The 16,126-nt window shown below is 40.5% G+C and overlaps 1 protein-coding gene across 3 annotated transcripts in view; it reads left to right on the top strand.

Moving 5' to 3' along the window:
• The first annotated feature begins 827 nt into the window (after positions 1 to 827).
• The window catches only part of FEZ2 (fasciculation and elongation protein zeta 2), a 50,117-nt gene continuing 34,818 nt past the window's right edge, over positions 828 to 16,126 (top strand). For all 3 annotated transcript variants that reach the window (XR_009697208.1, XM_061168561.1, XM_061168560.1), the window contains exons 1-2: positions 828 to 1,086; positions 5,141 to 5,249. Coding sequence is in view for 2 of the 3 variants with exons in the window: in XM_061168561.1 (XP_061024544.1) it covers positions 833 to 1,086; positions 5,141 to 5,249 (363 nt within the window). In the remaining variant the exon portion in view is untranslated. The remainder of the gene's footprint in view (positions 1,087 to 5,140; positions 5,250 to 16,126) is intronic.

Raw genomic sequence — 16,126 nt, 5'->3', positions numbered from 1 at the left:
GTTTAGTGGTATTAAGTACATTTATATTCTTGAGTAACCATCTCCAATGCTCTTCATCTTGCAAAACAAATTCAATACACATTAAACAGTAACTCTCTACTCCCAATTATACTTTTTGGTATAAACGCTTTCCAGTTTTATCACTCTAACTGCATTGTAAGCCCGTTGTAGGGAGCAGTCATGTATTGGTTATAAAACATACACATTTGGTACTTACTGTCAGGCACTGTTCCAAGTGCTTTGCAAATATTAACTCGCATAATTGTTCATCTTTGTATGTTGCAGAGGGTCTAGCACGTGCTTTACACGTGGGAGACATAAAATATTTGTGGAATGAATTTTGGTACCATTTAAGCATTTCCAAGTGACTATTGCTGTTCTTCTGGTTGAAAAGTTACCAAAGGAGCCAGATTACTTTGGGGAAATGATTTGGGGAGTAATCTGACACTGGGTGCAAGTTTAAACAAGTCCTTTATTTTAGCCACATTTAGGCCAGGTTCCCACTAAGGAAATCTTAGAGTAAAGCTATTCCTGAATGATAGACTATAGAAAGTGACTCAACGCAGTTAAAGTTTTCTTTTCTACCGGGACCAGCGCTCTACTCAAAGAAGACTCAGGAGAAGGGAAGACCCCGGGGCTGCGAGGCCCGGGACAGGTCCAAACCTCCGCGAGAGGTAGGGGGTGGGGCCTCGGGCGGGGCGGTGCTTCGGGGGCGGGGCGGTGCTTCGGGGGCGGGGCCAGACGGCGGGGCCAGACGGCGGGGCCGGGGCCGGAGCGTGGCGGGGCGTGGCGGGGCGTGGCGGGGCGGGGCGCGCGACTGCACCAGGCGGCGATGGCGGCGGACGGGGACTGGCAGGATTTCTATGAGTTCCAGGAGCCGGCCCTGAGCCTCCAGGACCAGCAGAACTGTAACGCGAGCCCCGAGGCCGAAGCAGGGCCGGGCGGGGGAGGCGACGGCTTCCCAGCGCTGGCCTGCAGCTTGGAGGAAAAGCTGAGCCTGTGTTTCCGTCCCTTGGGTCCGGGTGCCGAGCCCCCCAGGGCGGCCGTGCGGCCCATCACCGAGTGCAGCCTCCTGCAGGGGGACGAGTGAGTGCGGGTCCCGGCCGGGAGCGGGCGGGAGCCTCCTCTGCCCCTCGTCCAGCCCCTCGCCCTGCCCGCCGGCCATCAGTCAGCAGCCTCGGCGGGACTCTGGCCGCAGGCTCCTCCCCGCACCCTCCTTCCGCCTCCATCAACTCCGGGGTCCCGCCCCTCCGTGTTCTCCCACCTCCTTCCTTGGGGCTTTCGGCCTCTGCGCCCCTGGCTATTTAAATCCCCTGCTCCCCTGGCCCCCAACGAACCCTTAAACGTCCTCCTCCTTCCTAGAAACCAACTCCTGTTTGGTTTAGAGGGGAGTCGTGTACAGAGCCCCGTAGTTTAGAGATAGTATCTCCTCGGGCACATGTGTAGACATTCATTCATTCAACTAGCATTTTTTAAGCGCCTGCTACGTGCCAGAGGCTGCTTCGCACTGGGAATACCAAGATGACTGGACATTACCCCTTTCAAGCAGAGGGCAACCTAGGGTGGGAGCTAGATTTGTAAACAAACATTTGTATGGGTGTGACAAACGCTCTAATGGATATATGTACAAAATATAGGAGATTTAGTGTGTGTGTGTGTGAGAGAGAGTCAGGAAGGACTTAATAGGGAAAGAAGTGTGAGAACTGGACCCTGATGGGTGAGTGGGAGTTTGCCTGGCAGGTGAAAAAAGGTCTAGCATTCTAGCTCGGGGATACAGCACATGCAAAGGTACTGACGTTGAAGCAGCGTTTTTGCCACAGGAATTTATTGGCTCCATCTGAGAGCCCAGGTTGAGTGTGAGTTCCCACAGAGGCATAAAGGAAAAACTCTGGTTATTAATAGCAAGGATCTCCTAGTCTGGTAGGGAGACCAATGCATAAACAGGTAATTATTACAGAATCATCTAAGTGCAATGATAGGAAATTCGCAGGGCTTTATGAGAGCTAGGGGAATGGAGGGACAGAGGTTATTTAACTGCCCAGAAACCCAGTTATAATTTGGTTAGATAAGGGTTGTAATTATGTACCATAGTTTTACTCCAGAAGATACAGAAAGGAATGATGAAAGTGAGGGAATTTGACAATATTGTAATGTAGGGGGAGAGGAGCCCTGGAGAGGCTGAGGGTGAAATTATGGAGTAAACACTGAGGTTGTGGGTAGGGGTGGGTTTTCAGAGCATTGAAGGGATGGAGAGGTTAGGGAAGAATTCTGAGAGAAGGATTCATGGGCATAGAAAGGGGCTTGTCAGTTTCCTCTGTGAATCAGAAGATTTATCAGGAAGAGGGGGTTGGGAATGGGGGCCTGTAAACATAGCTTAGCAGTGGTTCAGGCCCAGCTATGCTTGGAGAGTATATCTTTTCATTGCTACCTCTGTACACTGTTCTGCCCAGGCATAGAAGGAAGAGTTTTTGATTGGATATTATACACACAGATATGCATGCAATCAGTGGCAAAAGATGACATATTAAACAGTCTATTCCCAAAGAGAAGGTATTGTTATACATAGATCTATATACTTGGAATCACTAGACTCAGGACATTCTCTGGATTTTAAAATTATATTTATTATATATTTGGGTTTATCAAGAATAACTTCTCAAAACAGATTAGTGGTTTGTACACAGATAAGAGTCCCTATTTTTGCATCACCTGTACTGTCTGAAAAGTAGTGTATTTTAGCCTTTGCTTAAATCTTTGGTTGATATAAAACTTAAAAGTTTTGTTACTCTTGATAATGGTTTAGTAGATAGTAGATGTTATGTTGGTGGTACAGCATGTCCCTTGATTTGGGAATGCATAAGAAATCTGTCTCTCTTTTCTGAGCTGGGGTTGCTCACCACTCGCATTGTCCCTGTTCTATTGCATAAATCTGCTCTCCATTGCTTGATAGAGTCCATTCCTGTTTCTTTCACTAGAGAGGGCTGAGAATTCTTTCACCCAGAGTGCCTTGCCTTAGGGCACTTTATTTCACTTCTGAGTCCTGGTTTTAGTTTTGGTTAAATACAGATTGTGCTTATCTGCTAAAGTTTTACTTTAGAAGGGTCTGGTGTGGGATTCAATGTCAGCAGGACTTTGACCTTTGGAAAAGAGCTGCCCTGCTAGTTGTTTATGACTGGCTGTAATACTTTATGATAAGGACAAAGGCAGTTCATGTCTTGACTGGAGAATTCTACAAATCTTTCAGTTAACTCGGCCCTATGTCTTTCCAACCACAAATGTTCTGGCCCTGGTGAAGATAGAGGACTGTGAATTGTGCTTCATTTTCTTGGTACATCAAATTCACCCACAGTCAGTTCTACATGAAATCTTCCACTCCACTTGTCCTTTTATTATAGCCTCATTTAAGAAGGAGCAAACAAGCAGACAAAACAAACCTCAAAAACTCTGGACTGTCTTCACCTACTAGAATATGCTAGTAGTTCCTACCCAGGGTTAGATACATGGTCAGTTATTCAGTATTTGCAAATCTTTTATCCAGGAAGATGTGGGCCAGAAACTCAGCAAGTTTAGCATCCAGAAGTGTTGTTTCCAATTTGAGCACACTGGCATTAGAGGAGATGATTCCTGCAGAGAGGAGGATAGGAATGAACCATGCATATGGGAGATTTTCTGGGTAAATGAGCCAGTTTTCTAGAGCTTTTTGGGTTCACATTTTCATTGAGGCTAATGTGCATTCCAAAGCCAGACATCATTTTGGAATTTTTGGCAGTTGTGGTCACATTGCTTCTTCTCTTTAGCACCAAATCCCAATTCATTAAATCAGTATGTTGTTTCTCTGTTTTAAAGCTTACATTCTTATTTTTATGTCCCCGGTGGTCTTGTTTTTGTATCCTAGTATCTTAACATGCTTGGAAATAAAACCCACCCAATTTTTTAGTGGCTTATTCACAATTGGATACCTGTTATAAATGTTAGGGTGTTTTTGGTTTTTTTGTTTTTTTGTTTATGACTTCTATGTGTGTATCTCTGGCCATTAAGTAGCTTATATGTGTACTGTTTAACTTTACTTACCCTAATTAAATTTCATCTCATTTATATTTCTGAACTCATGTTTTTCATATAATGTCATTTAAAAAAAGAATGCTGGGTAATACTTTGGGACTGAAATGAATTTTGGTCATGAAATTGGAGTTTGCAGTCCTTATTCCGGTGTGGTTTGGGACTTTTCTCAATACAACTCATTTGAATTAATGCTTAGAGTGATAGAGCTGGAAGGAATGTCTGCTATTCTTGTCCAAGCTTCTCGTTTGAAAAAGTCCAGCTAATACCTACAGAGGTTAAGGGACATGGTCAAAGACTCATTGAGGATGAATGTAGACAAGTCTGTTTTCTGAATTTAGTCAAGTGCCCTTTTCATTTTACCCTGTTGCCTCCCCAAAATGCTGTTTGATAATAAGGAAGGGTAACTGCACTGGGTATAATCTGCATTTTATTGTGAACTCCCTTTCTTTCCCTTTTCATCTTATCTTAGTCTTAGTCTATTATAAATTAGATATTAAACTCTAGTCTCACATTGAGACTGAATTCTTTCTCCAGAAAATTCTTTCTCTTTGGTTAGAGAGAGATTATTCATTCTATGAAATAGTCTATATGTTCGGAAGTTACAGAAGAAAAATAAGTATAAAGCACAGTGTATTTACTACCTGTTTTGGCTTGAGAAACATTATTTAACCTTCCTGTGCTTTAGTTTCTATCTGTCAAATGGGGATAATAACAGTTCTTCATAATACTGTTTTTGAGGATTAAATGAGTTAATGTATGTAAATTGCTTAGAATATATGTAAATTGCTTACTTAGAGCCTGGCACACGATACAGTGGAAATGTCAGCTCTCGCCTTTGTGAGAGTTTTCTATGTCCTGTCACCTTCCCTCAGGACTTCTTGTCAGGCCCAATGATAGGATTTTCCTTTTGTCTTATTCTGGAGCCTCTACTTTGTTGATGCTTTTCTGAGAAACAATAGCCTCCTGTTTTTCTGCTTTGATACTTTTTGTTCTCTCTTTCACTGTAGTACTAGGTATCTGTTTAATAACGACATACAGAATGTTAACTTTCATTGATTGTAGTTTTCTTCTTTTTAAGGATTTGGAATGCCCTGACAGATAATTACGGAAATGTAATGCCTGTAGACTGGAAGTCATCCCATACTAGGACCTTGCATTTGCTTACTCTGAACCTCTCAGAAAAAAGGGTAAGTTAGGAATTGCACCAGTAGTTTCTGAATAACTGATTCTGATAATGGAACTATAAAGTAGCATTTCTGTTTAACCACAGTTGGTTGAGTTGCTTCTTATTTCCAAGCTTATCGCAATTGGAGTGGCCCTCTTTTGCCATCTCGGTTCTGCTACTGTCAGCTTGCTAGCACTTCCCTCCAATTCTTCCCCAGCACACACTCAACTTTTTTATGTTTAGGTAAATTTTCATCACCTGTGTATGAACAGCAATGATCAGCATTTTTTTCCAGCTTAAATAACATAATTTTGATGTGCTGAGAACACTCAGTAAGAACCCTAGCCTTTGATTTAATATATAGAGGGTAATGGAATATCTACAGAGAGTTAGTTAACTTTCTGATGAATTTAATGACTTGCTAGATGTGACATATCGTCTGAAGATTGTGTTTTTCTGTGAATATTGGGGAACCTTTAAAAGATTTCAGTTCTTGGCTTTTTAATGTGTTCTTGGCTAACTGTTGGAGGCTGCTATATATGTCTTGGAACTGTAAAGTGAAGACACCTTGAGTAAGAAGTGTGAGCACAGGTGATAGGACAACAAGGCGGACAGAAAAACGAAGAGAATTGCTTTAAGTGGAAAATCACAGTGTGGTTTAAAGCTGATGAGGAACGAGGCCAAATGGAAGTTTCAGGGCCTGACTCTTTAAATTCTTCATCAAATAGCAGTGTCAGCTCATGCCAGGTCGTTTGGCATGCTCTGTATTTCATTAAGTGTATTTGTGTAATTACTGGGAGTATAATGCAGTAGGGCTGTGAGTATTTTAAATCATTTTCTGAAATGATTTTCTGAAAAATGTGATTCAGAAAAGCTTGCTCCCTACTATTTTCTTGTAAAATATATAATTCTGACTATCTTTGTATTCTAGTAGATATAGGATTTATTATTTGTACCAATTATTAATCCCCTTAAGCTGTTTTGCAGGCTGACCTGACATACATTTAGGGAAAGGAATAAAACAAAATATCTTATGCTCTGTCTTCTGTTTATTTGCATCTTAGCTATCATTCTGGGCTTAGTTCAAGTTTCCCTTCCTCTCTGAAGCTTCCTATTACTGTTTTAGCCTTTGCTGATCTCATGGAATTATATAATTTTAGAGTTGGAAGGGACTTTAAAGGACACTTAATCCAGTCTCTCATTTGGGGGGAATCCCCATCTACAGCATCTCTGACAGACGGTCATTTTGCCATGGCCTCAATCCTGGCACGGAAGGAAAATGCACTCCTCTGTGGGAATCGGTTACGCTTGTTGGGGTGTGAAACTCGTAAAGGACTTACCTGTCCCACAGAATTTAGCCCCCTAGTCTCCTGCATGCTGGTCCTCAGAGTACTTTGTCCGTGTCTCAAATCATTATTGTGTTCTCTTATTATGTATCTGGGTCTGTCATTAGATTGTAACCTCCTGGTAGGTATCTTTGTATTTGTCTTTCAGTAACCACCACTGTGCCTGGCACATACTGATTACTAAGACAAGTGTTTGTTGAGTGAACAAATGAATAATCTCATCAGTGAGGCTATATAAGGTCAGAGACCATGGTGGAAAGTTTTTTTTAAATGTTTTCTATATTATTTAACATAGTGTTGAATCAATAGCCAGTCAATGAGTACTTTTTTGTTTGACATATTAAAAAATAGTAGAGAAGAGACCTTTTCATAGTTTCAAAGGGAAGTACGTTAGTAGCATGAATGGAACACTCTAATCCAGTTTCATTGAATATTGTTATTTGGTTACCTCTGGGGGCGTCACTCCCTTTATCTGCCTTTTGACTGTTTTCAGTGCTAGAGCAATGGCATAGCCAAGGGTAGTGATTAGTAATGATGTGGAGTTTAGTACTAGTACTGGTTGTGAAAGCCTTACCTGGAAAACTCAGCAAGTGAAAATGGACAAGTGATCATCTAACATCTGTCTGTCTTGACATGACTACCCAGGTGTTGAATACAACTGAGATGAGAAGTCTAGTCCTCAGGAATGAGTAGCACACATTAAGTTCCTGAAGAACAAATGCACAACAAGGTACGATATAAGAAGCAACCATGTTATTAGGTAGCATATAATTAATTTTTTTAACCTGGGAAGTTGCCAACTGTGTGCTCTATTCTTTTCATAACTGAACTATGCACAATTTACTTTTCAGAAACATTCTTTAGATTATTCCAGTTGTATAACAGTATCTATATGAAATTTTTATTTTTTTAATTTATTTATTTTATTATTTATTTTTGGCAGTGTTGGGTTTTCGTTGCTGTGCGCAGGCTTTCTCTAGTTGCGGCGAGTGGGGGCTACTCCTCGTTGCGATGCGCAGGCTTCTCATTGCGGTGGCTTCTCTCATTGCAGAGCACGGGCTCTAGGTGCGCGGGCTTCAGTAGTTGTGGCTCACGGGCTTAGTTGCTCCGCGGCATGTGGGATCTTCCTGGACCAGGGCTCGAACCCGTGTCCCCTGCGTTGGCAGGCGGGTTCTTAACCACTGCGCCACCAGGGAAGTCCCCTATATGAAATTTTTGACAAAAGGGGAAGAGGTTTCTTTTTGGTTAGGATGAGAAAAACAGGAAACCATAGTTCCCTAGATTTGTTTTTAATTTTTTTTTCATTGATGTTTAAGATGGCACACTTCTAAATTTGATGGGTCTTTTCTAGAGTAAGGCAACTGGTACATTCCAAGTTCTTACATGGGCACATTTTTTCCATTTGAGGCAGCTTCAGTTTTATAGAGGGAAACAGAACCATGGCTCTGTATCTAAACCTGGCATAGGAAGGAGTGATGGGAATGTTTGGCAAAGAGGCACATTGATGCCGAGTGGGAGCGTGAATGATGATACCCGTGACAGCCAAGGTTAATTTTCAAAGCCCGAAAGGGATTCCAGCCCTTAGCATATGCCATCTCTGTGGGGAATGGGCTTGGCTCCCTCTCTGGAAAGATGGTCTGGGATCATTATTTCTGTTGTCATGGAAATTTATTCTAATGGCTTATTGGTATCACTCATGTGTTTTGGCAATAGCTGTAAACCTGTTCTAAATCCAGTGCCATTCTTGATCATGCTTATGTGATAGAATGCTTCTAAATCATTTTGCCTTAGGAACATCTCCTGTGCCGTGTTTTTCCTTCTATCATGAGGATTTCTTCAGGGACAGGGACTTTGTTTAATGCACCTTTTTATCTTAAGGAGTAGAAACAGAAGATAATAATGGCTTCCTTAGGAGTAATTTTAAAATTAAAACTTTCACTTGTCTATAAGGGGAAAAATAAGACAAAACTATGGTCCTCAAGTCACAACATAGAGTTGTGATTTTGGGGGAGGGTGTTGAAGTTTTAGGATCAGTGAATGTAATTGTTAGGTACTCTACATCATCGTACACCCTTGTGTGGCACTTTTCATCTCCACTTCTACTATCTTGAAATCAAACATCCTCTCTCATCAAGAGCCAAATCTCTTGACCTTTCTCCTTTCTTATTAACAGGATAACTGTCTAGTTTAAAAAAGTGAACTAAAGCTATAGGACTTAACATGAAAAAGCAGCCTCTGCCCTATTTACCTTATCATCCTTGATTTCATTTACCAGAGGCAACCACTTTCAACTACTTCAACTGTTTCGTCCAGCAGATAACATTCTCCTATCATTTTACTTGATTTTATTCAACTTAGACTTTATTCATTTACTTTCTACCCAGAGGATGAGGGTTTAGTACTCTCAAAGTCTTCCCTCCAGCCCTCCAACCACAACCCTCAGAAAAACTTTTGCTTCCCTCATCTTCCCAATATAATTATGTCAAAATTTTTGGTTATATTAACCTTCATAATTCATATTGACCTTTCTTTTAAAAATTAATTTATTTATTTTTGGCTGTGTTGGGTCTTTGTTGCTGCATGTGGGCTTTCTGTAGTTGTGGCGAGTGGGGGCTACTCTTCATTGTGGTGTGCAGGCTTCTCACTGCGCTGGCTTCTCTTTATTGCGGAGCATGGGCTCTAGGCACATGGGCTTCAGTAGTTGTGGCACGAGGGCTCAGTAGTTGTGACTCACGGGCTTAGTTGCTCTGCAGCATGTGGGATCTTCCCGGACCAGGGCTTGAACCCGTGTCCCCTGCATTGGCAGGTGGATTCTTAACCACTGAGCCACCAGGGAAGCCCTATATTGACTATATAAATGTTCACATTTAAGTACATTTTATGATTGCGTGTCCTCTTTTTTTTGTTTTTTTGTTTTTTCTTAAGGTAGTAATAATTGCCTTTTTGTGGTTGATTTAGGTTATCATTAGCTCACTAATTCAACCTCAACAGAGCCATAAAAGTCATTTTAGTAAGTGAAACACACTAGGTAATCTGTCAGGCTTTCTTTCTCTTTTTCTTTCATGCTTTTCTTGATTCCTTCTGCAGTAACAATTCTAATCTGAACTGGTTACTCTCTAGTTTAGCTCCACAGTCATCATTCTGGGATCTTTACTTCACTGTCATTATAAGAATTCCCTTCATCTCTTTCTTGTGTTAGATCCTATGTCTGCTTCCTTTTTGGTTTTCCTCCTGGTTTTAATGGAACATATTCTGCATGGCTTTCTTTTTTTTTTTTTTAAAACATCTTTATTGAAGTATAATTGCTTTACAATGGTGTGCTAGCTTCTGCTTTACAACAAAGTGAATCAGTTACACATATACATATGTTGCCATATCTCTTCCCTCTTGCATCTCCCTCCCTCCCACCCTCCCTATCCCACCCCTCTAGGTGGTCACAAAGCACTGAGCTGATCTCCCTGTGCTATGCGGCTGCTTCCCACTAGTTATCTATTTTACATTTGGTAGTGTATATATGTCCATGACACTCTCTCACCCTGTCACATCTCACCCCTCCCCCTCCCCATATCCTCAAGTCCATTCTCTAGTAGGTCTGTGTCTTTATTCGCATCTTGCCACTAGGTTCTTCATGACCTCTTTTTTTTTTTTTCCCTTAGATTCCATATATATGTTTTAGCATACTGTATTTGTTTTTCTCTTTCTGACTTACTTCACTCTGTATGACAGACTCTAACTCCATCCACCTCATTACAAACACCTCCATTTCATTTCTTTTTATGGCTGAGTAATATTCCATTGTATATATGTGCCACATCTTATTTATCCATTCATCCGATGATGGACACCTAGGTTGCTTCCATGTCCTGGCTATTGTAAACAGAGCTGCAATGAATATTTTGGTACATGACTCTTTCTGAATTATGGTTTTCTCAGGGTATATGCCCAGTAGTGGGATTGCTGGGTCATATGGTAGTTCTATTTTTAGTTTTTTAAGGAACCTCCATACTGTTCTCCATAGTGGCTGTATCAATTTACATTCCCACCAACAGTGCAAGAGTGTTCCCTTTTCTCCACACCCTCTCCAGCATTTATTGTTTCTAGATTTTTTGATGATGGCCATTCTGACCGGTGTGAGATGATACCTCATTGTAGTTTTGATTTGCATTTCTCTAATGATTAATGATGTTGAGCATTCTTTCATGTGTCTGTTGGCAATCTGTATCTCTTCTTTGGAGAAATGTCTATTTAGGTCTTCTGCCCATTTTTGGATTGGGTTGTTTGTTTTTTTGTTATTGAGCTGCATGAGCTGCTTGTAAATCTTGGAGATTAATCCTTTGTCCGTTGCTTCATTTGCAAATATTTTCTCCCATTCTGAGGGTTGTCTTTTGGTCTTGTTTATGGTTTCCTTTGCTGTGCAAAAGCTTTTAAGTTTCATTAGGTCCCATTTGTTTATTTGTGTTTTTATTTCCATTTCTCTAGGACCTGGGTCAAAAAGGATCTTGCTGTGACTTATGTCATACAGTGTTCTGCCTATGTTTTCCTCTAAGAGTTTGATAGTGTCTGGCCTTACACTTAGGTCTTTAATCCATTTTGAGTTTATTTTTGTGTATGGTGTTAGGGAGTGTTCTAATTTCATACTTTTACATGTACCTGTCCAATTTTCCCAGCACCACTTATTGAAGAGGCTGTCTTTTCTCCACTGTATATGCTTGCCTCCTTTATCAAAGATAAGGTGACCATATGTGCGTGGGCTTATCTCTGGGCTTTCTATCCTGTTCCATTGATCTATGTTTCTGTTTTTGTGCCAGTACCAAACTGTCTTGATTACTGTAGCTTTGTAATATAGTCTGAAGTCAGGGAGCCTGATTCCTCCAGCTCCATTTTTCGTTCTCAAGATTGCTTTGGCTATTCGGGGTCTTTTGTGTTTCCATACAAATTGTGAAATTTTTTGTTCTAGTTCTGTGAAAAATGCCAGTGGTAGTTTGATAGGGATTGCATTGAATCTGTAGATTGCTTTGGGTAGCAGAGTCATTTTCACAATGTTTATTCTTCCAATCCAAGAACATGGTATATCTCTCCATCTATTTGTATCATCTTTAATTTCTTTCATCAGTGTCCTATAATTTTCTGCATACAGGTCTTTTGTCTCCTTAGGTAGGTTTATTCCTAGGTATTTTATTCTTTTTGTTGCAATGGTAAACGGGAGTGTTTTCTTAATTTCACTTTCAGATTTTTCATCATTAGTATACAGGAATGCAAGAGATTTCTGTGCATTAATTTTGTATCCTGCTACTTTACCAAATTCATTGATTAGCTCTAGTAGTTTTCTGGTAGCATTTTTTGGATTCTCTATGTATAGTATCATGTCATCTGCAAACAGTGACAGCTTTACTTCTTCTTTTCCGATTTGGATTCCTTTTATTTCTTTTTCGTCTCTGATTGCTGTGGCTAACACTTCCAAAACTATGTTGAATAATAGTGGTGAGAGTGGGCAACCTTGTCTTGTTCCTGATCTTAGTGGAAATGGTTTCAGTTTTTCACCATTGAGGACAATGTTGGCTGTGGGTTTGTCATATACGGCCTTTATTATGTTGAGGAAAGTTCCCTCTATGCCTACTTTCTGCAGGACTTTTATCATAAATGGGTGTTGAATTTTGTCGAAAGCTTTCTCTGCATCTATTGAGATGATCATATGGTTTTTCTCCTTCAATTTGTTAATATGATGTATCACGTTGATTGATTTGCGTATATTGAAGAATCCTTGCATTCCTGGAATAAACCCCACTTGATCATGGTGTATGATCCTTTTAATGTGCTGTTGGATTCTGTTTGCTAGTATTTTGTTGAGGATTTTTGCATCTATGTTCATCAGTGATATTGGCCTGTAGTTTTCTTTCTTTGTGACATCTTTGCCTGGTTTTGGTATCAGGGTGATGGTGGCCTCGTAGAATGAGTTGGGGAGTGTTCCTCCCTCTGCAATATTTTGGAAGAGTTTGAGAAGGATAGGTGTTAGCTCTTCTCTAAATGTTTGATAGAATTCGCCTGTGAAGCCATCTGTTCCTGGGCTTTTGTGTGTTGGAAGATTTTTAATCACAGTTTCAATTTCAGTGCTTGTGATTGGTCTGTTCATATTTTCTATTTCTTCCTGGTTCAGTCTCGGCAGGTTGTGCATTTCTAAGAATCTGTCCATTTCTTCCAGGTTGTCCATTTTATTAGCATAGAGTTGCTTGTAGTAATCTCTTATGATCGTTTGTATTTCTGCAGTGTCAGTGGTTACTTCTCCTTTTTCATTTCTAATTCTATTAATTTGAGTCTTCTCCTTTTTTCTCTTGATGAGTCTGGCTAATGGTTTATCAATTTTGTTTATCTTCTCAAAGAACCAGCTTTTAGTTTCATTGATTTTTGCTATTGTTTCCTTCATTTCTTTTTCATTTATTTCTGATCTGATCTTTATGATTTCTTTCCTTCTGCTAGCTTTGGGGTTTTTTTGTTCTTCTTTCTCTAATTGCTTTAGGTGCAAGGTTAGGTTGTTTATTCGAGATGTTTCCTGTTTCTTGATGTAGGCTTGTATTGCTATAAACTTCCCTCTTAGAACTGCTTTTGCTGCATCCCATAGGTTTTGGATCGTCGTGTCTCCATTGTCATTTGTTTCTAGGTATTTTTTGATTTCCCCTTTGATTTCTTCAGTGATCACTTCGTTATTAAGTAGTGTATTGTGTAGCCTCCATGTGTTTGTATTTTTTACAGATCTTTTCCTGTAATTGATATCTAGTCTCATAGCGTTGTGGTCGGAAAAGATACTTGATACGATTTCAATTTTCTTAAATTTACCAAGGCTTGATTTGTGACCCAAGATATGATCTATCCTGGAGAATGTTCCATGAGCACTTGAGAAAAATGTGTATTCTGTTGTTTTTGGGTGGAATGTCCTATAAATATCAATTAAGTCCATCTTGTTTAATGTATCATTTAAAGCTTGTGTTTCCTTATTTATTTTCATTTTGGATGATCTGTCCATTGGTGAAAGTGGGGTGTTAAAGTCCCCTACTATGATTGTGTTACTGTCGATTTCCCCTTTTATGGCTGTTAGTATTTGCCTTATGTATTGAGGTGCTCCTATGTTGGGTGCATAAATATTTACAATTGTTATACCTTCCTCTTGGATCGATCCCTTGATCATTATATAGTGTCCGTCTTTGTCTCTTGTAATTGTCTTTATTTTAAAGTCTATTTTGTCTGATATGAGAATTGCTACTCCAGCTTTCTTTTGATTTCCATTTGCATGGAATATCTTTTTCCATCCCCTCACTTTCAGTCTGTATGTGTCTCTAGGTCTGAAGTGGGTCTCTTGTAGACAGCATATATATGGGTCTTGTTTTTGTATCCATTCAGCCAGTCTGTGTCTTTTGGTGGGAGCATTTAATCCATTTACATTTAAGGTAATTATCAATATGTATGTTCCTATTCCCATTTTCTTAAATGTTTTGGGTTTGTTATTGTAGGTGTTTTCCTTCTCTTGTGTTTCTTGCCTAGAGAAGTTCCTTTAGCATTTGTTGTAAAGCTGGTTTGGTGGTGCTGAACTCTCTCAGCTTTTGCTTGTCTGTAAAGGTTTTAATTTCTCCATCAAATCTGAATGAGATCCTTGCTGGGTAGAGTAATCTTGGTTGTAGGTTTTTCTCCTTCATCACTTTAAGTATATCCTGCCACTCCCTTCTGGCTTGCAGCGTTTCTGCTGAAAGATCAGCTGTTAACCTTATGGGGATGCCCTTGTGTGTTATCTGTTGTTTTTCCCTTGCTGCTTTTAATATGTTTTCTTTATATTTAATTTTTGATAGTTTGATTAATATGTGTCTTGGTGTGTTTCTCCTTGAATTTATCCTGTATGGGACTCTCTGTGCTTCCAGGACTTGATTAACTATTTCCTTTCCCATATTAGGGAAGTTTTCAACTATAATCTCTTCAAATATTTTCTCAGTCCCTTTCTTTTTCTCTTCTTCTTCTGGGACCCCTATAATTCGAATGTTGGTGCGTTTAATGTTGTCCCAGAGGTCTCTGAGACTGTCCTCAGTTCTTTTCATTCTTTTTTCTTTATTCTGGTCTGCAGTAGTTATTTCCACCATTTTATCTTCCAGGTCACTTATCCGTTCTTCTGCCTCAGTTATTCTGCTATTGATCCCATCTAGAGTATTTTTAATTTCATTTATTGTGCTTGTCATCGTTGCTTGGTTCCTCTTTAGTTCTTCTACGTCCTTGTTAAATGTTTCTTGCATTTTGTCTATTCTATTTCCAAGACTTTGGATCATCCTTACTATCATTATTCTGAATTCTTTTTCAGGTAGACTACCTATTTCCTCTTCATTTGTTAGGTCTGGTGTGTTTTGACCCTGCTCCTTCATCTGCTGTGTGTTTTTCTGTCTTCTCATTTTGCTTATCTTACTGTGTTTGGGGTCTCCTTTTCACAGGCTGCAGGTTCGTAGTTCCCGTTGTTTTTGGTATCTGTCCCCAGTGGCTAAGGTTGGTTCAGTGGGTTGTGTAGGTTTCCTGGTGGAGGGAACTAGTGCCTGTGTTCTGGTGGATGAGGCTGGATGTTGTCTTTCTGGTGGGTTCGTCCACGTCTGGTGGTGTGTTTTGGGGTGTCTGTGGCCTTATTATGATTTTAGGCAGCCTCTCTGTTAATGGATGGGGCTGTGTTCCTCTCTTGCTAGTTGTTTGGCATAGGGTGTCCAGCACTGTAGCTTGCTGGTCGTTGAGTGAAGCTGGGTCTTGATGTTGAGATGGAGATCTGTGAGAGATTTTCGCCGTTTGGTATTACGTGGAGCTGGGAGGTCTCTTGTGGACCAGTGTCCTGAAGTTGGCTCTCCCACCTCAGAGGCACAGCCCTGATGCCTGGCTGGAGCACCAAGAGCCTTTCATCCACACGGCTCAGAATAAAAGGGAGAAAAACCACGTACGTGGGGATTTTCTTGCCTTTTGGGAGGTCTGACGTCTTCTGCCAGCGTTCAGTGGGTGTTCTGTAGGAGCAGTTCCACGTGTAGATGTATTTCTCATGTATCTGTGGGGAGGAAGGTGATCTCCGCGTCTTACTCTTGCGCCATCTTGCCCCTCCCTCCTGCATGGCTTTCTGAGAAAGGGTACCTGAGAGGTAAATTCTTTGAGAAATTGAATGTCTGAAAATCTCTTTATTCTAACCCCCTACCTAATTGTTAGTTTAGCTGGATATAGGATTCTAGGGTGAAATTTATTGAAACATGGAAATTGCATTGATTTTTTAAGTCTCTGTTGTTGCTGTTGAGAATTCAAATGACATGTTGATTTCTGATCCTTTTAATGTGATGGTTTTTTCTCTCTGGAAGCTTTTAGGGTTTTTTTTTTTTTTTTTTCTTTGCCCACACAGCTTTTTGAAATTTCATATGTTGAAGGCCATGTCCAGGCCTTTCCTAGCCTGATGGTGCAGTGAGAAATCGAATGTGGAGGTGTGTCATCACCGTGGTGCAGCATGGCATTGCAGTATGTGGTAGGAGATAGAGCTGGAGTGCTGATGTGGCTCCTCCCC

The sequence above is a fragment of the Eubalaena glacialis genome, chromosome 14 (assembly GCF_028564815.1).
Source record: "Eubalaena glacialis isolate mEubGla1 chromosome 14, mEubGla1.1.hap2.+ XY, whole genome shotgun sequence".
Lineage (NCBI taxonomy): Eukaryota > Metazoa > Chordata > Mammalia > Artiodactyla > Balaenidae > Eubalaena > Eubalaena glacialis.
This window is presented reverse-complemented; position numbering and strand designations above follow the sequence as displayed.